Consider the following 24183-nt stretch of genomic DNA (forward strand, 5'->3'; position numbering starts at 1 on the left):
CTGTGCTGTAACTGAGGAGCAACGTACGTCGGCAGCTTCACCCAAGTCTTTAGCTATGCATCTGCCGTAGCAACTCTGTCGTGTGCAGGGCTTTTACCTTGTGACTATGAGTTATGCCCGTGTGACAATGTCTAGACCCCGAACTCTAGGCAGCCGGAGCCTGAGTGTATATGGAATCACTTGCACAAATTCAAATTCTTTTAATGTTGCACTTAATCTGGACCAGATGGCTTCCTAATACAGTTTATGTTCACCCTCCTTACTACGCGCAGTCGGCAGAGAGCTGCTTCTAGAAAACCAGTGTGCTGCAGCATGACCGACCACCGCTTACTCCTCCTTACAGCCTACTGTGGTTGGTACTCCCGGAGGAAAGCCAGCTCATCCCTCAGCCGGTTTCTCTGAACGACATGCACATCTATCAATCTGATGCTTTCATTGGATGTGCCATCAGCTTCTTCTACTCTATAGAAGAGTTTTACAGTAAAATCACGGAAAGAACGTTTTTTGTATTAAGTAGGGTTACTGCAGATAGTTGTTTCAGTGTCACTATGTTTAATGACAAATACAGTAAAAAAAAACAAAATAATAAAAATGTGATGTTAATAGTTTCTCTGACGTCCTAGTGGATGCTGGGTACTCCGTAAGGACCATGGGGAATAGACTGGCTCCGCAGGAGACTGGGCACTCTAAAAGAAAGATTAGGTACTATCTGGTGTGCACTGGCTCCTCCCTCTATGCCCCTGCGCTGGGGGGAGGCGCCCTGGGCTGCAATTAGAGTACCTTACTTTGGCAAACAGCACATAATATAGTCTAAAAAACTATATATGTGCAAAAATCCCCTGCCATAACATAAATATAAGAGCGGGAGAAGTCCGCCGAGAAGGGGGCGGGGCTATCTCCCTCAGCACACTGGCGCCATTTCTTCTTCACAGCTCCGCTGGAAGACAGCTCCCCAGGTTCTCCCCTGCAGTTTCCAGGCTCAAAGGGTAAAAAAGAGAGGGGGGGCACTAAATTTAGGCGCAAACTGTATATGTAAAGCAGCTATAGGGAAAAATCACTTTGTGTTAGTGTAAATCCCTGATTATATAGCGCTGTGGTGTGTGCTGGCATACTCTCTCTCTGTCTCCCCAAAGGACTTTGTGGGGTCCTGTCCTCAGTCAGAGCATTCCCTGTGTGTGTGCGGTTTGTCGGTACGGCTGTGTCGACATGTTTGATGAGGAGGCTTATGTGGAGGCGGAGCAGGTGCCGATAAGTGTGATGTCACCCCCTGCGGGGTCGACACCAGAGTGGATGGATATGTGGAAGGTATTAACCGACAGTGTCAACTCCTTACATAAAAGGCTGGATGACGTAACAGCCGTGGGACAGCCGGCTTCTCAGCCCGTGCGTGCCCAGGCGTCTCAAAGACCATCAGGGGCTCACAAACGCCCGCTACCTCAAATGGCAGACACAGATGTCGACACGGAGTCTGACTCCAGTGTCGACGAGGATGAGACATATACACAATCCACAAGGGGCATCCATTGCATGATTACGGCAATAAAAAATGTGTTACACATTTCTGACATTAACCCAGGTACCACTAAAAAGGGTATTATGTTTGGGGAGAAAAAGCAGCCAGTGTTTTTTCCCCCATCAGATGAGTTGACTGAAGTGTGTGAAGAAGCGTGGGGTTCCCCCGATAAGAAACTGGTAATTTCTAAAAAGTTACTGATGGCGTACCCTTTCCCGCCAGAGGATAGGTCACGTTGGGAGATATCTCCTAGGGTGGATAAGGCGCTCACACGCTTGTCAAAAAAGGTGGGACTGCCGTCTCAGGATACGGCCGCCTTGAAGGAGCCTGCTGATAGAAAGCAGGAGGCTATCCTGAAGTCTGTATATACACACTCAGGTACTATACTGAGACCTGCAATTGCTTCAGCATGGATGTGTAGTGCTGTGCAGCGTGGTCTGATACCCTGTCAGATAATATTGATACCCTCGACAGGGATACTATTTTGCTAACCATAGAGCATATTACAGACGTCGTCTTATATATGAGGGATGCACAGAGGGACATTTGCCGGCTGGCATCTAGAATTAATGCAATGTCCATTTCTGCCAGGAGGGTATTATGGACCCGGCAGTGGACAGGTGATGCTGATTCTAAAAGGCACATGGAGGTTTTGCCTTATAAGGTTGAGGAATTGTTTGGGGATGGTCTCTCGGACCTCGTATCCACAGCAACAGCTGGGAAATCAACATTTTTACCTCAGGCTCCCTCTCAACCTAAGAAAGCACCGTACTATCAGGTACAGTCCTTTCGGCCTCAGAAAGGCAAGCGGATCAAAGGTGCTTCCTTTCTGCCCAGAGGCAGGGGGGGAGGGAAAAAGCTGCACCAGACAGCCAGTTCCCAGGAACAAAAATCCTCCCCTGCTTCTACTAAGTCCACCGCATGACGCTGGGGCTCCACAGACGGAGCCAGGTGGTGCGGTGGGGGCGCGTCTCCGGAACTTCAGCGACCAGTGGGGTCGCTCACAGGTGGATCTCTGGGTTCTACAAGTGGTATCTCAGGGATACAAGCTGGAATTCGAGGCGTCTCCCCCTCGCCGTTACCTCAAATCAGCCTTGCCAGCTACTCCCCAGGACTGGGAGGTAGTACTGGCGGCAATTCACAAGCTGTACCTCCAGCAGGTGAAAATAAAAGTTCCCCTCCTTCAACAGGGACGGGGTTACTATTCCACAATGTTTGTAGTACCGAAACCAGACTGTTCGGTGAGACCCATTCTAGATTTGAAATCCTTGAACACTTATATAAGGAAGTTCAAGTTCAAAATGGAATCGCTCAGGGCGGTTATTGCAAGCATGGAAGAGGGGGATTACATGGTATCACTGGACATCATGGATGCTTACCTACATGTCCCCATTTACCCACCTCACCAGGAGTACCTCAAGGTTGTGGTACGGAACTGACATTACCAATTCCAGATGTTGCCGTTTGGTCTGTCCACGGCACCGAGGGTGTATTCCAAGGTAATGGCCAAAATGATGATACTCCTTCGAAAGAAGGGAGTTATAATTATCCCGTACTTGGACGATCTCCTTATAAAGGCGAGGTCCAAGGAGCAGTCGTTGATCGGAGTAGCACTATCTCAGGAAGTGCTACAACAGCACGGCTGGATTCTGAATATTCCAAAGTCGCAGCTGGTTCCTACGACGCGTCTGCTGATATTGGGCATGTTTCTGGACACAGAACAGAAGAAGGTGTTTCTCCCGGAGGAGAAGGCCAAGGAGTTGTCATCTCTGGTCAGAGACCTCCTGCAACCAAAACAGGTGTCGGTGCATCATTGCACGCGAGTCCTGGAAAAGATGGTAGCTTCTTACGAAGCAATTCCCTTCGGCAGGTTCCATGCAAGGAACTTTCAGTGGGACCTGTTAGACAAGTGAGGATCGCATCTTCAGATGCATCGGCTGATCACCCTGTCCCCGAGGGCCAGGGTGTCTCTGCTGTGGTGGCTGCAGAGTGCTCATCTTCTCGAGGGCCGCAGATTCGGCATTCAGGACTGGGTCCTGGTGACCACGGATGCAAGCCTCCGAGGTTGGGGAGCAGTCACTCCGGGAAGAAATTTCCGAGGACAATGGTCGAGTCAGGAGACTTCCCTACACATAAATATTCTGGACCTAAGGGCCATTTACAATGCCCTAAGGCAAGCAGAACCCCTGCTTCAAAACCAGCCGGTGCTGATTCAGTCAGACAACATCACGGCTGTCGCCCATGTAAACCGACAAGGCGGCACAAGAAGCAGGATGGCGTTGGCAGAAGCCACAAGGATTCTTCGATGGGCGGAGTATCAGACTTCCTCAGCAGGCACGACCTCCACCCGGGAGAGTGGGGACTTCATCCAGAAGTCTTCATGCAGATTGTAAACCGTTGGGAACTGCCACAGGCGGACATGATGGCGTCCCGCCTCAACAAAAAGCTAAAAAAGTATTGCGCCAGGTCAAGAGACCCTCAGGCGATAGCTGTGGACGCACTAGTGACACCGTGGGTGTACCAGTAGGTTTATGTGTTCCCTCCTCTTCCTCTCATACCCAAGGTACTGAGGATAGTAAGTAAGAGAGGAGTAAGAACTATACTCGTAGTTCCGGATTGGCCAAGAAGAACTTGGTACCCAGAACTACAATTCTCAGACAGGACCTGTTACTGCAGGGGCCCTGTCTGTTCCAAGACTTACCGCGGCTGCGTTTGAAGGCTTGGCGGTTGAACGCCGGATCCTAACGGAAAAGGGCGTTCCAGATGAAGTGATTCCTACGCTGTTAAAGGCTTGGAAAGACGCTGCCTGAAGTTCAGACGTTGTTAAGGGAGTGCTGCATATTCAGACCCCTTTTGTGCCTCCAGTGGCACCTTGGGATCTCAACGTAGTGTTGGTTTTCCTAAAATCACATTGTTTTGAGCCACTTCAGAACGTGGAGTTGAAGTATCTCACGTGGAAAGTGGTCATATATATTTGGCCTTGGCTTCGGCTAGGCGTGTGTCAGAATTGGCGGCTTTGTCATGTGAAAGCCCTTATCTGATCTTCCATAGGGACAGGGCAGAATTGAGGATTCGTCCCCAATTTCTCCCTAAGGTGGTATCAGCGTTTCATTTGAACCAACCTGTTGTGGTGCCTGCGGCTACTCGGGACTTGGAGGCCTCCAAGTTGCTGGATGTAGTCCGGGCCCTGAAAATCTATGTTTCCAGGACGGCTGGAGTCAGAAATACTGACTCGCTGTTATCCTGCATGCACCCAACAAGCTGGGTGCTCCTGCTTCTAAGCAGACTATTGCTCGCTGGATCTGTAGCATGATTCAACTTGCACATTCTGCGGCTGGACTGCCGCATCCTAAATCAGTAAAAGCCCATTCCACGAGGAAGGGGGCTCTTCTTGGGCGGCTGCCCAAGGGGTCTCGGCATTACAACTTTGCCGAGCTGCTACCTGGTCGGGTCAAACACGTTTACAAAATTCTACAAGTTTGATACCCTGGCTGAGGAGGACCTTGAGTTTGCTCATGCGGTGCTGCAGAGTCATCCGCACTCTCCCGCCCGTTTGGGAGCTTTGGTATAATCCCCATGGTCCTTACGGAGTACCCAGCATCCACTAGGACGTCAGAGAAAATAAGAATTTACTCACCGGTAATTCTATTTCTCGTAGTCCGTAGTGGATGCTGGGAGCCCGTCCCAAGTGCGGACTCTCTGCAATACGTGTATATAGTTATTGCTTAACTAAAGGGTTTTGTTATGAGCCATCTGTTAATGAGGCTCATTTGTTGTTCATACTGTTAACTGGGTATAGTTATCACAAGTTGTACGGTGTGATTGGTGTGGCTGGTATGAGTCTTACCCTGGATTCCAAATCCTTTCCTTGTAGTGTCAGCTCTTCCGGGCACAGTTTCCCTAACTGAGGTCTGGAGGAGGGGCATAGAGGGAGGAGCCAGTGCACACCAGATAGTACCTAATCTTTCTTTTAGAGTGCCCAGTCTCCTGCGGAGCCCGTCTATTCCCCATGGTCCTTACGGAGTACCCAGCATCCACTACGGACTACGAGAAATAGAATTACCGGTGAGTAAATTCTTATTTTTTTGCTGGTATGGTCCACTGTATCTCTACAAGAGTGCTGCACATCTGCGAGTCTCGCCAGGAGATATTTCTATCTCTCTCGTCACTGATGAGTGTTTCTTCAGACTCTACAATATGTAGGCAACAGTAAATATAATAATAATAATTTAAAAAAAAACATGTAACCTATGCATTTCCATAGGGAAGACTTTTGTGCAGCAGTAAGAGCCTCCCAAATTTTAGTGGCACATAATTTATCCTGGAATGCAATTGCGAGCTACGAAGGATTTTGGGCAGTGTTGCTAAGTTCAGGATACGGATCATATAACTTGGGGAGGCTTACTGGAAGATCCATATTTGAATTCCAGTATTGGTGTGTGTCGTAGCCGCAGCTCCCAGTTGGATCAGCCATGATGTTGGTTCATTCAGGAGCCACAGTTACTATGTACACATTGGGTGGAATTCAAATGTTTGAAAAGTCGGTTAGGTGTCTGTTTTTTCCTGTCTATTAGATAAGAAAAAACAGACAGCCAACTGACTTTTCAAACAATTGAATACCCCCCACAGAGTTTTAATCTACTGCCCCAGTTTCACTGATTGCTCTCGCCTCCCCAGAGTGTCAGTACGGGCACCCCAGCCAGAGAGTACATGGGAAGGTGAGGGAACAGGAGCTTATCCTAGCACATACATCTACCAGGCTTTCTCCAGCTGTGTGAGAAATACAGTGTTCACTCTATAGCTCACATCTAAGGCCTGGCACACATCAATTCGATGTATTATTCAGCTGACACTATATCAGTCGGCCGTAACACGCTGCATTCACCTGCATGCCATGGTTGCCTGGATCCTCCAACTGTGTGTGCAGCAGACTGGACGACTTGCAGGAGCACCTGATTGGGTTTACACACTAGACGATATATATTGTTCCGATCCGCATCAGAGTGATTTATCGTCTAATGCAGGCTTTTTCAACCAGTGTGCCGCGACCAGTTGCAAGGTGTGCCGCAGAGCCGGAGCAGCTTCCTGCACCTTCAGAGTGAACTGTTGGCCTGGGCTCTTCTTAGAGGATCAGTCGTGCTCTGGCCGTGACCTATGCCTTGAAGACGCGGCGGTGTGTTATCATAGGTCACGGCCGCCGCGTCTCACCAGCCAGCCCACCCGCCTGCATACACATCTTCCAGTTCCTGCCTGCATACACCGCTTTCCTTAACAACCCACTTCCCCACCTGCCCGACCACCCGCTGCTCAGTATTCGCAGCGCTCCACTATGAACAACCCCCGCCACTGAGGGACAGGGAGGATGAGCAACATGATTTATGTGGGGAGCAACATGATTTATGTGGGGAGCATTGTCATTGTTTTTTCTGTGTAGTCCAATGTATGTGTGGATTTTTTATTACTGTGAGGGCCAATGGGTGTTTTTAGGTTTGTTTTTTTCTGTGGGGGAACGGATGGTGTGCCTTGGCAATTTCAAAATATTGCTTGGTGTGCCGCGAGTAAAAAAAAAAAGGTTGAAAATCACTGGTCTAATGTGTACCCAGCCTAACACAAAACTAATTGTGAAATGGATATGTTTAAATGCATTTTTTGTGCAGGAAGTATTACAGATAGTAGGTAAGGAGGGCAGTATACAGTAGGTAGCCACCAGGGCCCTAACTGTGTGGAGTTTGTATATTCTCTCCATGCTTGCGTGGGTTTCCACCAGGTGCTCCAATTTCCTCCCACAATCCAAAAATATACTGGTAGAGTAATTGTCTTCTGACAAATAAAATAGCCCTGTTTCTATGTAGATGGTGTAACATTTGTCTGCCTGTGCTGCATTGTGTATTCCTCACTACTAAATTGTTTTCTTTGATTGTAGGAAATACAACTTGAACATGCGAGGCAGGCATTTGTCCAGCGTGACACGGACCACACCGGAACGATCAACGCCATGGACTTCAGGGATATCATGGTCACCATTCGCCCACACTTCTTGACACCATTCGTTGAACAATGCTTAGTTGCTGTAAGTGTATTCTCTTGGGGAGGGGGGGGGGGGGGGGGGGGAGGTTTACCGACTTCCTAAAGGTTGATCATATTTCGCATAACAGGGGGTTTGTCACCTTCTTATGCATTTGATGTAAAGACTAATCCCTCCCCCCCAATCAAAATTACTTAATGGGGTTTTTACAAACAGTTAATAGAAACTTGGAACACATTGTTAAACTAGCTAGCTGGTACGATGTAGTATACTGTGCTTTAGTGCAATGGATTCAGGATAGTATAGAGCCCTGCATGTTCTAGGTAATTGTGGCAGTTTGGGTGGCTGCGTGGGGCTGAATGGCACCTCCCAGGGCAATAAGTAAGTTCCTACATTAAGTTGCACTGTACATTTGCAAGCAAGTGGGGTCTTTCTGTAATGCTAGCCATACATCAGGGAGATATCCTTCCAACCAGCCAATTAGTTGGCAGCGTGTGGAAGCAAACGATTATCCGATGAAACGGTTGGTCCAACGAGTTGGGAAAATCAAACTTGCTTGATTTTCCCAACTAATCGTTCAGGTGTAGGAGGATCTTTCCCCCCAACTGAACAATAACACTGATCCTAGCCCCCCGTGATCACCAGCTCCGGCAGCAGCACTAAAGTGTTCCCTTCCCCCATTTTCGCTCGGCACCCCTAGCCCCCCCCCGATCACCAGTTCCGGCAGCAGCACTATAGCGCCCCCTTCCTGCATTCTACCCCCTGCGATCACCCAACACCGCTAATCCTTACAGTTTCATGCACCACGCCAAATCCTCCACTTTTATTAAAAAAAAAAAAATAGCGCAGTTTTATTCAAATAAACATGCAAACGTTTTTTGTTTCCTTTTTTAAAAATAATTATTCGAAACATGCAGAAGTAGGCAGACACTATCCGCCTACTTCTGTGACATCACAAATTGTGAGTGAAACGTGATGGAGAGCGAGATGTGGCGGTGTGAGAGAGACGTGATGGAGAGCGACTTCCCAGGTCTCAGCCTGACTGCGTCCCAGCTGGTTTCCGTTCAAACATATCAAAAACCCAGGCTGATGCGCATTCACCTGCAAAAACTCATGTTTATTTGTTTTTCCAATTGTTACATTGTAAAGGGCCTCATACACTAGGACGATAATGCCCGATTTCATCCGATTTAGGGCATTCGGCCCGATATATCGGGGGAAATCAGGCATTTTGGAGGTGTTTCCGATCCGAAGCGCGTTCCCGTGAGCATCGGATCGGATCCTCCAGATTGAATGTGCTGCACATTCAGTCATGTCCGTCCCCGCAGGCGTGGCTGGGATCGCCCAAGATACATCATATCAAAAGGACAGCATACGATGTATCTTGGGCGATCCTGCCTCTGGGGCGGCTGCCGGGGTGATCGCCTGCGACATGTCAGAAGGACATGTCGCATAAGTGTATGTAGCCCCTAAGTCTAGAATTAAAAATGTATCCACAATGAGATACAATCTTCAGCTATAGTGGAGCCGATACCTGCATAATTAACAGGAAACCTTTTTTTTAACCCCTGGATGCCTACATGGACTGAAGAGGACTGATCTTCACTGGAAATAGGTGAGTATTTTTTTTTTTTATTTTTTTTTTACAGGTACCCTAATGGATTCTACTGGACAAGGGGACATGAATGGAGGCGTGGGATGTAGGTAAGTATACGTAAGTGTGTAAATAAACTTATACTTTCAAGGTGTGTGTGTGCTTATTTCTATATTCTTTTACTGCGGAGCTACAAGTGCCAGCAGGCCCATTAATGCTTCGCATGCTGGTACTTGTGGTTCTCCAAGTTCCATCTTACCTTGGCAGTCCAACTATGCTGGGATCCATAGTGCACTATAAAAATAAGTCAATTTAATAAATGTATGGTGGTGAAAGAAAAGTCCAGTTTCACTGAAATAAAGACACTTCTGCATGTTTTGAAAAAACAAAACTGAAGTACTGTAGGTAGGCATTGTCCGCCTACTTCGGTGACATCACAAGTTGGACAGAAGTTGGCAGGTTGGTTGGTCTGATGAAAAGTTGGTTAGATGTGTGGAGCACTGTTCTAGTAGAACAGATAAGTTGGAAGTTTGGCGTGTTGGAGAAAGGTTGGTCTGATGTATGGCTAGCATAAGGTTCTTTCTCTGCCGGGTAAATTTAACAATATGGTGCACAAGTAGCTGTTAACCAAATCGGCCAATCAGATTTATCGCTGTTTAACAGTCTGATTTAGTAAGGCTAATGAAAGCTAAATTCTGATTGGTGGCAGCAGGATATGACACATATAATCTCGGTTTTATGAGTTTGATAAGTGTATCAGTGTTAAAGAAGCCAAATCCCTCCCAGGTATATCTGCATAACCCATACACATAGATTCGGTAGAGGTAAGTGTAGTTTGTCGTTCTCTAGTCTGCATCGTCCGCAGAGCTTTCGGACAGGTCCATTTACTTCTAAATATTTTATTGTTTCCTTCAGGCTATATTCTGATGTCTCTACATTCATTACTTTAAATAAATAGACTTGTAAAACATTTGTGACCCAGCAATATTGAAACGTTAGCCTTGTAAATCAGAGCTGGACGAGCTAGCGTAATCCGGCATATGTGTTTGCTTAGGTTAGCCTCAGATGCTTATAGGGAAAAGCTTTTATGGAGTTTATTAGCAAGGAAAAAGTATTTTCTTTGACAGTTCACATTCTTGTATTAATAAATCTTCACATAGTTGTACAGATTTCTCCCCCCTCCTCCTTCCTTTTATTTTCCAAATGTCTCACTAACCATTTCTTCCCTCAAATCTCTCATTTAAGGCTGCTGGAGGTACTATATCTCATCAGGTCAGCTTTTCCTACTTTAATGGATTTAATTCCTTGCTTAACAACATGGAACTTATTAGAAAGATCTACAGTACCTTGGCCGGCAATAAGAAAGACGTAGAGGTCACCAAAGGTCAGCACGTATGTCATATGTTGTGTGTTTTTTATTCTTCTTCAATATTTAAGTTTTTAACCTAGAATACAATTATTGGATCTATCTTTCATTTGGGGAAGACAACAGGACAGGGGGCGATAATTGTCCACGATTGGCGCCTGCAAATTAAACTTAAGGGGATTTTTTTTTTTTTTTTCTGGGGGGGGGGTTTCAGTCAACATATACAGTATATATATTTAAAAAGAAATGTCCCACCCCCAACATGTACCAAACATCTCCATACCCCCCCCCCCCCCCCCCCCTCCCTCCCCCAACGTGCCCCCCTTGAAATAAAAGCATTAATTTCCTTTACCTAACTCCTTGGTAGCCATCCACGGATCTGTCCACTCATTAGTTAGCGGAGTAGAAACCAGAGAGAACAGAACCTCCAGAGGACCCTTTCTTCCCTTAAGGAGGGTACACACGGGGAAAATGTGTGATGAGCGATCTATCACAGACCGCTCAGCACCCATCTCTTACCCCGTTCAGGACAGAGGTATGTGTGCTGAGCGGGGGGGGGCGCGCGCTCAATTTACCCAGCGGTGAAATGAGCGATCTACTAGATTTGCCATGCGCATACATGCCAAATCTAAAGCCAGCGATAGTGACACGCTGGACCGCGCATCGCTGTCGCCGGCACCCCTACACATGGAGCGATGTGTTCTTAATTTCTAAGCAATCTAGTCAGATTGCTTAGAAATTAAGTGAACATTGCTCCGTGTGTACCCCCCTTTAGCTGTCCTTTTCCTGTCTGTCAGCCGAGTGGAACAAGTGTATATAAGTGCAGTGTACGGTTTTGTGTGTTTCTAGTGGAGTGGCTCATTTACAACCAGCATGTCCGAATGGTCCTTGTGACACATCTGTGAGGGTGTAAATCATGACGGGAGTCTGCTACCTGGGACACCGGTTGCTACTTCTTAAGTAGCAAATCGAAGACTCGAGATTTGGCCCTGCTTTGCTTTCTCCGCACCTTGGAAGTCGTAGGCACCTATACGACATCACTTCCCTTGCAATAATCACCTGTAAGCTCTGTACCTGCTGTAACTTACAGCGCCAAGTAACCGGGTGCTAAATCCCATTATTGCTGCAGAGTTAATGAAATAGAAGTTTTCCCCTGTCGTCTTCTCGCCAACACTACAGAGAAACACATAGATATTGGCCAGGGAAGAGCATTTCCGGCAATTTGGTGACAGAACACTCCTAGTGGTTTTTCATTCCCTCTACGACAGTTAAGATTGCCAGGTCCAAAAAACTTGCAAAAACTATTACTTAGAACAAGCGCCACGTAATACTATGGATGGCAGGGTTACAAAGTATTTATTACGTTATTTATGTAGAGCGCACATATTACACAGTGCTTTACAAAGAATATTCAGTCATATACATCAGCCCATGCCGCAGTAGAGCTTACAATCTATATTCCCAGTCACATGTACGCACATGCACACCGGGGAAGATGTGGAAACATGGATGCTCTCACTCAAGATCAATAGGTTTGTGACCTCTTCAACCAAGACTACACGATAGACTACCTCCCTATACCCAGAGAGAGTATTGTTGTTCGATCCTCTAGAACTGGAGGCATTAGTGAACAGTTTGCTGATTATCTTCAAAGAAGTCCTTTCTTCCATTCCTGTGCCATAGAGGAGCACAGACATTTTCATTCCCATATTTTCCCTGTAGAAATAGTACCAGGGGCCCTCTGAACAGTTCTTGATCAGAGATGGCTCAATCGATTAGTCTATTCAAGATCATTCTGCTTGGAATCTGTACAGCCCATTCTCCGTGCCATAAGGGAAAAGTTATTTCCTTCAAGATTGATATCTCCGCATTCCTACGGTAGGTCAGCGTCATTTGTATCAGATATTTCAGCATGTGTCTCCTAGTCATAATGTTCACTTAACCAGGAGCCACGATATGGCCTCCATGCTGGTAAGAGGAAAGTTGGAGCATATTGCCAGACACAGAGCAGTCCATGCTCTAAATTTCTTTCAGTACTGTGTTTGAATAATCAAAAAGTCATCTTGTGCCTTCTCAACATTTCTCTTACGTCCTAGAGGATGCTGGGGACTCCGTAAGGACCATGGGGAATAGACGGGCTCCGCAGGAGACATGGGCACTTTAAGAAAGACTTTAGGTATGGGTGTGCACTGGCTCCTCCCTCTATGCCCCTCCTCCAGACCTCAGTTGATTACTGTGCCCAGAGGAGACTGGGTGCATTTACAGGGAGTTCTCCTGAGTTTCCTGTCAGAAAGTATATTTGTTAGGTTTTTTTATTTTCAGGGAGCCTGCTGGCAACAGACTCCCTGCATCGAGGGACTGAGGGGAGAGAAACAAACCTACTTTGATGCTAGGCTCTGTTTCTTAGGCTACTGGACACCATTAGCTCCAGAGGGATCGGTACGCAGGTCTCACCCTCGCCGTCCTTCCCAGATCCGCGCCGCCGTCCTCCTCGCAGAGCCGGAAGATAGAAGCCGGGTGAGTATGAGAAGCTCTCTCTCTGTCTCTCCAAAGGGCCTTGTGGGGGAACTGTCTTCAGATAAGAGGATTCCCTGAGCGTGTGGTGTGTCGGTACGCGTGTGTCGACATGTTTGAGGTAGAAGGCTTTCCGGGGGAGGAGGAGGAGAAAATGAATGTGGTGTCTCAGTCGACCTCGCCGATACCTGACTGGATGGATATGTGGAATGTTTTAAGTGCTAATGTAAATTTATTGCACAAAAGATTAGACAAAGCTGAAGCTAGGGAACAGCCAGGGAGTCAACCCATGTCTGTCCCTATGTCGCAGGGACCTTCGGGGTCTCAAAAGCGCCCACTATCCCAAATAGTAGACACAGATACCGACACAGATTTTGACTCCAGTGTCGACTACAATGATGCAAAGTTACAGCCAAAATTGGCTAAATGTATTCGATATATGATTATTGCAATAAAAGATGTTTTGCATATCACAGAGGAACCCCCTGTCCCTGACACGAGGGTACGCATGTATAAGGGAAAGAAACCTGAGGTAACCTTTCCCCCCTCACATGAGTTGAACGAATTATGTGAAAAAGCTTGGGAATCTCCAGACAAAAAACTGCAGATTCCCAAAAGGATTCTTATGGCGTATCCTTTCCCGCCAACGGACAGGATACGGTGGGAATCCTCCCCTAGGGTGGACAAAGCATTGACACGCTTATCCAAAAAGGTAGCGCTGCCATCGCAAGATACAGCTACCCTCAGGGATCCTGCTGACCGCAAGCAGGAGGTTACCTTGAAGTCCATTTACACACATTCTGGTACCTTACTCAGACCGGCGATTGCGTCGGCCTGGGTTTGTAGCGCTGTAGCAGCATGGACAGATATCTTATCAGCGGAAATTGAGACCCTAGATAAGGATACCATTTTATTGACCCTAGGGCATATAAAAGATGCTGTCTTATATATGAGAGATGCTCAAAGAGACATTAGTCTACTGGGTTCTAGAATAAACGCTATGTCGATTTCTGCTAGACGAGTCTTATGGACCCGGCAATGGACAGGTGATGCCGACTCAAAGAGGCATATGGAGGTTTTACCTTACAAGGGTGAGGAATTGTTTGGGGAAGGTCTCTCGGACCTGGTCTCCACAGCTACAGCTGGTAAATCAAATTTTTTGCCTTATATTCCCTCACAGCCTAAGAAAGCGCCACATTATCAAATGCAGTCCTTTCGATCACAAAGAAACAAAGTTCGAGGTGCGTCCTTTCTTGCCAGAGGTAAGGGCAGAGGAAAAAGCTGCACAACACAGCTAGTTCCCAGGAACAGAAGTCCTCCCCGGCCTCTACAAAATCCACCGCATGACGCTGGGGCTCCGCTAAAGGAATCCGCCCCAGTGGGGGCACGTCTTCGAGTTTTCAGCCACATCTGGGTTCACTCACAGGTGGATCCCTGGGCAATAGAAATTGTTTCTCAGGGTTACAAGCTGGAATTCGAAGAGGTGCCTCCTCGCCGGTTTTTCAAATCGGCCCTACCAGCTTCTCCCCCGGGAAGGGAGATAGTGTTAAATGCAATTCACAAATTGTATCTTCAAAAGGTGGTGGTCAAGGTTCCCCTGCTTCAACAAGGGAGGGGATATTACTCAACCCTGTTTGTAGTCCCGAAACCGGACGGTTCGGTCAGACCCATTTTAAATTTAAAATCCCTGAAACTATACTTAAAAAGGTTCAAGTTCAAGATGGAATCGCTAAGAGCGGTCATTGCCAGCCTGGAAGGGGGGGGATTTTATGGTATCTCTAGACATAAAGGATGCATACCTTCATGTTCCCATTTATTCACCTCATCAGGCGTACCTGAGATTTGCGGTACAGGATTGTCATTACCAATTTCAGACGTTGCCGTTTGGGCTTTCCATGGCCCGAGGATTTTCACCAAGGTAATGGCGGAAATGATGGTGCTCCTGCGCAAGCAAGGTGTCACAATTATCCCGTACTTGGATGATCTCCTCATAAAAGCGAGATCAAGAGAGCAGTTGCTGAACAGCGTCTCACTTTCACTGAAGGTGTTACAGCAACACGGCTGGATTCTCAATATCCCGAAGTCGCAGTTGGTTCCTACGACTCGTCTGACCTTCTTGGGCATGATTCTGGATACAGACCAGAAAAGGGTTTATCTTCCGATAGAAAAATCTCAGGAACTCATGACTCTGGTCAGGAACCTATTGAAACCAAAACAGGTGTCCGTGCCTCACTGCACTCGAGTCCTGGGAAAGATGGTGGCATCATACGAAGCCATTACCTTCGGCAGGTTCCATGCGAGGACTTTCCAATGGGACTTACTGGACAAGTGGTCCGGGTCACATCTACAAATTCATCAGTTGATCACCCTGTCCCCCAGAGCCAGGGTATCTCTACTGTGGTGGCTGCAGAGTGCTCACCTTCTAGAAGGCCGCAGGTTCGGCATTCAGGTCTGGATCCTGGTGACCACGGACGCGAGCCTCCGAGGTTGGGGAGCAGTCACACAGGGAAGAAACTTCCAAGGTCTTTGGTCAAGTCAAGAGACTTGTCTTCACATCAACATCCTGGAACCGAGGGCCATATACAACGCCCTACGTCAAGCGGAGACCTTACTTCGCGACCAACCAGTTCTGATCCAGTCAGATAACATCACTGCAATGGCTCATGTAAACCGCCAAGGCGGCACAAGGAGCAGAGTGGCAATGGCGGAAGCCACCAGGATTCTTCGCTGGGCGGAAAATCATGTTAGCGCACTGTCAGCAGTGTTCATTCCGGGAGTGGACAACTGGGAAGCAGACTTCCTCAGCAGACACGACCTGCATCCAGGAGAGTGGGGACTTCATCAGGAAGTCTTCGCACAGATTGCAAGTCAGTGGGGACTGCCCCAGATAGACATGATGGCGTCCCGCCTCAACAAAAAGCTACAGAGGTATTGCGCCAGATCAGAAGACCCTCAGGCGGTAGCTGTAGACGCCCTAGTGACACCGTGGGTGTTCCAGTCGGTCTATGTGTTTCCTCCTCTTCCTTTCATACCCAATGTGTTGAGAATAATAAGAAAAAGAGGAGTGAGAACAATTCTCATTGTTCCAGATTGGCCACGAAGGACCTGGTATCCGGATCTGCTGGAAATGCTCACAGAAGATCCGTGGCCTCTTCCTCTACGACAGGACCTGTTGCAACAGGGGCCCTGTCTGTTCCAAGACTTACCGCTGCTGCGTTTGACGGCATGGCGGTTGAACGCAGGATCCTAGCGGAAAAAGGCATTCCGGATGACGTCATTCCTACGCTGATAAAGGCTAGTAAGGACGTGACAGCTAAACATTATCACCGTATATGGCGAAAATATGATTCTTGGTGTGAGGCCAGGAATGCTCCTACGAAAGAATTCCATCTGTGCCGTTTCCTTCACTTCCTACAGACTGGAGTGAATTTGGGCCTAAAATTAGGCTCTATTAAGGTTCAGATTTCAGCCTTATCCATTTTCTTTCACAAAGAATTGGCTTCTCTCCCAGAAGTACAGACTTTTGTGAAGGGAGTGCTGCATATTCAGCCCCCTTTTATACCTCCGGTGGCGCCTTGGGACCTTAACGTGGTGTTGAGTTTCCTTAAGTCGCACTGGTTTGAACCACTTCAAACGGTGGAGTTAAAATATCTCACTTGGAAGGTGGTCATGTTATTAGCCTTGGCTTCGGCTAGGCGAGTGTCGGAATTGGCGGCTTTGTCTCATAAAAGCCCCTATCTGGTTTTCCATATGGATAGAGTGGAATTGCGGACCCGTCCTCAATTCTTGGCTAAGGTGGTGTCATCTTTTCATATGAACCAACCTATTGTGGTGCCTGTGGCTACGCGAGACTTGGAGGATTCAGAGTCCCTTGATGTAGTCAGGGCTTTGAAAATTTCCGTAGCCAGAACGGCTAGAGTCAGATAAACAGAAGCACTGTTTGTCCTATATGCAGCCAACAAGGTTGGCGCCCCTGCTTCAAAGCAGACTATTGCTCGCTGGATCTGTAACACGATTCAGCAGGCGCATTCTACGGCTGGATTGCCGTTACCAAAATCGGTCAAGGCCCATTACACTAGGAAGGTGGGCTCGTCTTGGCGGCTGCCGAGGGGTCTCGGCACTACAACTATGCCGAGCTGCTACTTGGTCGGGTTCAAACACCTTTGCAAAGTTCTATAAGTTTGATACCCTGGCTGAGGAGGACCTCCTGTTTGCTCAATCGGTGCTGCAGAGTCATCTGCACTCTCCCGCCCGTTTGGGAGCTTTGGTATAATCCCCATGGTCCTTACGGAGTCCCCAGCATCCTCTAGGACGTAAGAGAAAATAAGATTTTAAACCTACCGGTAAATCTTTTTCTCGTAGTCCGTAGAGGATGCTGGGCGCCCGTCCCAAGTGCGGACTACTTCTGCAAGACTTGTATATAGTTTTGCTTACATAAGGGTTATGTTATAGTTTTCATCGGTCTTGGACTGATGCGATGTTGTTTTCATACTGTTAACTGGTTAGTATATCACAAGTTATACGGTGTGATTGGTGTGGCTGGTATGAATCTTGCCCTTGGATTAACAAAAATCCTTTCCTCGTACTGTCCGTCTCCTCTGGGCACAGTTTCTCTAACTGAGGTCTGGAGGAGGGGCATAGAGGGAGGAGCCAGTGCACACCCATACCTAAAGTCTTTCTTAAAGTGCCCATGTCTCCTGCGGAGTCCGTCTATTCCCCATGGTCCTTACGGAGTCCCCAGCATCCTCTACGGACTACGAGAAAAAGATTTACCGGTAGGTTTAAAATCTTATTTTTTCAATTCTTGGCCGCACAAGTAGACACGTCAAATGCATATATTGTCAAAAGAAAGACTTCTCAATATTCAACATCTTGCATATAAACTTAATTCTCCTCAAAATATGTCAATAAGAAATTGTCTCCTTCCCCTACGAAAGTTCTCATCCACCATAGGCAATCTTCCTTGGTCATGGCAAGAGATCTTAAGTTGTACCTATTCAGTTAGTGGGATTACAGTCCAACATCTCCAAAACAAGTCATTACACCTAAATAAGTCTCAAAGATATCACTGCGATGGTGGGAAGATCCAAGCCATAAAAGATGATGGAGTGTACCTCTTAGAACCATATTGGATTGTGCTCACAAGAGACTACAGTTCCAAAGGTTGGGGCTCTCATCAGCTTACACAAAGGGGTACAAAGAGTATGGGATCAGAAACCAAAAAATTCTGCACGCAATGAAGGCCTTATTTCCCTTATGTCCTAGAGGATACTGGGATCCATTTAGTACCATGGGGAGTATAGACGGGTCCACTAGGAGCCATGGGCACTTTAAGAATTTGATAGTGTGGGCTGGCTCCTCCCTCTATGCCCCTCCTACCAGATTCAGTTTATAAAATGTACCCGGAGGAGCCGGTCACGCTGAAGGAAGCTCCTGAAGAGTTTTCTGCATTTATTTTTTATGTTTGTTATTTTCAGGCAGGGCTGGATGTCACCAGCCTGCCTGCTTCGTGGGACTTGGGGGTGGGGCAACCTCTTGAACGGTTAGTGGTTCCGTTCCCCGCTGACAAGATACTGAGCTCCTGAGGGACCTATTCACAAGCCCCACCACGGCGAGCGTACAGTCCCGCAGCACGCCGCCACCCCTAACAGAGCCAGAAGAATGAAGAGTGGTGAGTACTGAGCCGGCGACCCGGCTAGCGGGGCACCGGCCATTATGGCGGCATGAGGGTACAGAGACTCACGGCTTCTAAACGGGGCGAAATGCGTCTCCGGACACAGTACACAATCGCGTCCCAGTACACTGTACACAGTACCCATACTGGCACAACAGCCTTAAAAGTGTTCTCTCCATTTTAAGCACCAGATTCATCATACAGAATAAAAAAGCGGGAAGACCGTGCACCATTGAAGGTGCAGGGCTTCACTATGAAAAAATCCAGCAGCTCACCAGCGCCATTTTCCCTCTGCAGTGGACACAGATGCTGACAGAACAGGGACGCACAGCTCCTCCAGTGTGACTCCAGATTACCTCAGCGGTACCAGGGGGCCATAGCGGGGGGGTGTGATTATTAGTGTACTAAGTCCCCTATCAGGGTACTTAGTCTGCGACCCGGCTAAGCTTGGCATTAGCAGTAAGGGTGCGGTGGGGGCTGGCTCCAAACAACTCTGTCTCTCCCTGATGGGCTCTTTGTGGTTTACTTGTGCTTAACTTTTTCCTGTGTGTGTGTGTGCTGTCACATTACAATATGTCAGGCAAAGAGTGTGTTTTTTGGACAGCGGAGTGTTCCTCTTCACCAGGGGGCTCACTACTGGGTACTCAGGGTTCACAGACTAGCGGGGCTGAACCGGAATGGGTTAATTCTCTTAAGGGAATGATCTCCAGTCTGTCTACAATATTGTCCCGCAATGCGAAAGAGACGGAATACTTAAAATAGACTGTGGATGAGTTTATGAACAGAGACTCGGTCCCCAAAACAGCGTCTCGGTCCCTTCCCATTTGTCCGCAAAAGCGATCTCTGGCCCATTTCCTGCGGTCTGACTCTGACGCTGACAGGTCAGACATGGAGGAGGGAGAGGTGGACTCAGAGGGGGGGGGGGGGGATGCGGCTCTGTCACAGGGAATAGAGGCTCTCATAGAGGCTATCAGAGTTGTTCTGCATATTCCTGATAAGGTGTCAGAGGAGTGTGAGGAATCTTATTTTAATGTAAAAAAGAAGTCCTCCGTTACTTTTCCTGTGTCAAAAGAATTAAATACCCTGTTTGAAGAACCGTGGGTTAATCCTGATAAGTTTCAGATCCCAAAAAGGTTGCTCTTATCTTTTCCTTTTCCTTTTCCTCTGGAGCAGCCATTTTCAACAGGTGTGCCGCAGGCAGTTGCCAGGTGTGCCGCCACCGCTTCCAACCAGAGATGCCTGCCGCCACACAGTCCTGCTGCCACCCGCACACTGACCTGGTGCCGCAGCCCGCACACAGACCCGCTGCAGCAGCTCCCGCACACAGAGCAGCGCTGCCCGGTGAGCACAGGTACATCTGGTTGGTGGCAGCGGCGGGTCTGTGTCATAGCCCCGCCGCTGCCACCAGCCAGATGTACCTGTGCTCGCCGGGCAGCGCTGCACTTCCGCATCAGCCGTCCCAATCTCCCCACCTGCAGTGCACGCTCACACACTGCTACTCATCCTCCTCCATGCTGGCTTGTTTCAGCGCTCCTCATTTCTTCCCACTGAGATGGAAAAATTTAAAGTTAGAAATATATATGTATGTGTATATATATATATATATATATATATATATATATATGTGTATGTGTATATATATATATATATGTGTATATATATATATATATATATAAAACACATAAATATGTGCTAGGAATTACTAATGTGGGGGGACCAGTGTGTGGAATTACTGTAAGGGGGTCAGGCATGTATGATTACTATGTGGGGGCAGGGGGTGTGTAATGACAATGGGGGGCAGGTATGTATATTTATTATGGGTGGGACAGGTGTAAGGAATTACAATGGGGGCATGTGTGTGGCTTGTCTATGGGGGGTGGCAGGTGTGTGTAATTAGAATGGGGCATGTGTGTGTAATTACTATGGGGGGCAGGTGTGTGGCATTACTTGGGGGGGGGGAGTAATGAGTGGAATTACTCTTGGGTAGGTGTGTGGCATTAATATAAATCTGTTTTATTACTGCGGGGGTCAAAGCATTTGTTTTATTACTGCGGGGCCAAAAAATATTGATGTTGTGCCTTGGCAATTTAAAAATTTTGTTTAGTGTGCCACAAATTTAAAAAGGTTGAAAATCACTGTTCTGGAGGATAGGAAAAAATGGGAAAATCCACCAATAGTGGACGCATCAGTCTCTAGGCTGTCACGTAAAATTGTATTGCCTGTTCTTGGTGCAGCCTCCCTGAAAGACATGGCTGATCGTAAAATTGAGACTAAACTCAAATCATTGTACACAGCTGCTGGGGTGGCCCAGAGACCCACTATTGCATGTGCGTGGATCGACAGGTAGACAGGTAACCTAATTGAGGGGTTCGATTTCTTATCTAGGGGGGATGTTGTCTTACTCGTGCAGCATATTCAGGACTCTGCAAACTTTATGGTGGAAGCCATAAAGGAAATAGGCGTGCTTAACGCACGCACCACCGCTATGGCAGTGTCGGCACGCAGGGGCTTGTGGCTAAGCCAGTGGACTGCTGACGCGGACTCCAGGAAATGCGTGGAAGGCCTACCATTTACAGGAGAGGCCTTGTTTGGGGATTAATTAGACAAATGGATCTCCACAGCTACTGCGGGTAAATCTATGTATCTTCTTTCCATAGCCCCCCCCCCAACCAAGAATACTTCTTCAGCTTCTAAGTTGCAGTCCTTTCGGACGGCCAAGTCCAAAGGCAAATACAGAGGTGCTTCTACGTCCTCCAGCGGCGCAAGAGGTAAACAACGCAAACCTGCAACAGCAGGTGCTCAGGAACAGAGCTCAGGCTCTGCTTCCTCAAAGACTTCATCATGACGGTGGACAGCAATGCCTGGAAGGCTGTCAGGTGGGAGCACGCCTACAATTCTTCAGTCAGATCTGGTCAACTTCATGCCAGGATCCGTAGGTCATAAATCTTTTTTCCCAGGGCTACAGACTGGAGTTCCAAGAGCTCCCACCTCACAGATTCTTCAAATCATCAGGCTTGCCAGTTTCACAAGAGGCAAGTATAACTTTACAACATGCCATCCAAAAACTGGTACAGACTCCAGTTCCACCTTATCAGCTAAACAAGGGGTACTATTCCAACTTGTTTGTAGTACCGAAACCGGACGGTTCGGTAAGACCAATTTTGAACCTCAAGTCGTTGAACCCGTACTTACGAGTGTTCTTATTCAAGATGGAGTCTCTGAGAGCGGTGGTCTCAGGTCTGGAGGAAGGGGAATTCCTAGTGTCTCTGGATATCAAGGATGCGTACCTTCACATTCCGATCTGGCCGCCTCATCAGGATTATCTACGGTTTGCACTGCAGGACTGTCACTACCAGTTCCAGACCCTGCCATTTTAGTCTCTCCACGGCACCGAGGGTGTTCACCAAGGTGATGGCAGAGATGATGTTTCTACTCCGCAACCAGGGAGTGAACATAATTCTGTACCTGGACGGTCTCCTGATAAAAAGACTGTCCAGTAAAAAGGATACTGGACAGCATTGCTCTCTCTCAACCAAACTTCTCCATGATCATGGGTGGATTCTGAACCTTCCGAAGTCTCACCTAGAACCAACACGGAGGCTCCCATTCCTGGGAATGATACTGGATACGGAGTCGCAGAAGGTGTTCCTTTTGTTAGAAAAGGCATTAGTAATCCAGTCGATGGTTCGGAATGTCCTGAAGCCAACCCGGAGATCGGTGCATCTATGCATTCGCCTTCTGAGTAAAATGGTGGCCTCTTACGAGGCTCTTCAATACGTAAGGTTTCACGCAAGACCCTTCCAGCTGGATCTGTTGGACAAATGGTCCGGATCGCACCTTCACATGCACCAGAGGATCCGTCTGTCGCCAAAAGCCAGGATCTCCGTTCTGTGGTTGTTATAGACTTCTCACCTCATCGAGGGTTGGAGGTTCGGAATTCAGAACTGGATTCTGTTAACCACAGACGCAAGCCTCAAAGGTTGGGGAGCAGTCACTCAGGGGATGCAGTTTCAAAGAAGATGGTCCAGTCAGGAAGTTATCCTTCCGATCAACATTCTGGAACTCAGGGCCATATACAGCGCCCTTCTGCAGGCCTCACATCTTCAAGATCGGGCCATTCAGGTCCAGTCGGACAATGTGACGGCAGTAACATACATAACCGACAAGGCGGAACGAAAAGTAGAGCAGCAATGTCAGAGGTGTCAAGAATTCTCCTCTGGGCAGAGAGAAACGCTGTGGCGTTGTCAGCGGTCTTCATTCCGGAAGTAGACAACTGGGAAGCAGACTTCCTCAGCAGACACGACCTGCACCCGGGGGAGTGAGGCCTTCACCTGGAAGTGTTCAGGTGTTTGACAAATCAATGGGGATATCCACAGATTGACATGATGGCCTCTCCTCTCAACAAGAAGCTCAGGCGGTATTGTTCCAGGTCGAGAGACCCACAGGCAGTGGCAGTGGACGCTCTGACGACTCCATGGGTCTATCAGATGGTGTACGTGTTTCCTCCACTTCCTCTGATCCCAAGAATTCTAAGAAGAATAAAAAGGGAAAAGGTTCAAGCAATACTCCATTGCTCCGGGCTGACCAAGAAGGGCCTGGTACGCGGACCTTCTGGAGATGCTCCTCGGAGATCTATGGCCTCTACCTCTCCGCGAGGATCTTCTGCAACAGGGCCCGTTCGTCTATCAGGACTTACCGCTGCTACGTTTCACGGCATGGAAGTTGAACTGCTGATTCTAGCCAGGAGAGGGATCCCTAACAAAGTTATCCCGACTATGATCCAAGCCAGGAAGGAGTAACGTCTAAACATTACCATCGTATTTCGAAGAAATACGTCTCTTGGTGTGAGAGTAGAAATTATTCTGCAGTGGAATTTCATCTTGGACGTTTCCTGCTTTTTCTGCATGCAGGCATGGATGTGGGCCTGCATCTGAGCTCCATAAAAGTCCAGATTTCGGCCTTGTCCATTTTCTTTCAGAAACAATTGACTTCTCTCCCTGAGGTCCAGACGTTCTTGAAAGGTGTTCTACACATCCAACCTCCCTCTGTGCCTCCCATGGCACCTTGGGATCTCAATGTGGTGCTGCAGTTCCTCCAATAGGATTGGTTTGAACCGTTACAAGAGGTGGACGGAAAACATCTTACGTGGAAGACCGTCACACTGTTGGCCTTGGCTTCAGCAAGACGTGTGTGTCGGAGCGGGGGGCTTTGTCTCACAAAAGTCCCTATTTAATTTTTCATGAGGACAGAGCTGAACTCAGAACTCGTAAGCAATTTCTTCCTAAAGTGGTGTCCGCATTTCACATCAGCCAACCTATTGTGGTTCCGGTTGTCACCGACACCTCTGCTACTTCAAAGTATTTTGATGTTGTGAGGGCTTTGAAGGTGTATGTGAAAAGAACAGCTCGTCACAGAAAGACAGACTTGCTGTTTGTTCTTTATGATCCCAATAAGATTGGGTGTCCTGCTTCAAAGCAGACTATTGCATGCTGGATCA

The 24183-nt window shown here is 47.8% G+C and overlaps 1 protein-coding gene across 4 annotated transcripts in view; it reads left to right on the forward strand.

The window, feature by feature from the left end:
* The window catches only part of SLC25A13 (solute carrier family 25 member 13), a 267392-nt gene that overhangs the window by 137612 nt on the left and 105597 nt on the right, over positions 1–24183 (forward strand). For all 4 annotated transcript variants that reach the window (XM_063921355.1, XM_063921354.1, XM_063921356.1 and 1 more), the window contains exons 6-7: positions 7437–7583; positions 10378–10516. In XM_063921355.1, coding sequence (XP_063777425.1) covers positions 7437–7583; positions 10378–10516 — 286 coding nt within the window. The remainder of the gene's footprint in view (positions 1–7436; positions 7584–10377; positions 10517–24183) is intronic.

Source organism: Pseudophryne corroboree, chromosome 5, assembly GCF_028390025.1.
Source record: "Pseudophryne corroboree isolate aPseCor3 chromosome 5, aPseCor3.hap2, whole genome shotgun sequence".
In the NCBI taxonomy this organism is placed as follows: Eukaryota; Metazoa; Chordata; class Amphibia; order Anura; family Myobatrachidae; genus Pseudophryne; species Pseudophryne corroboree.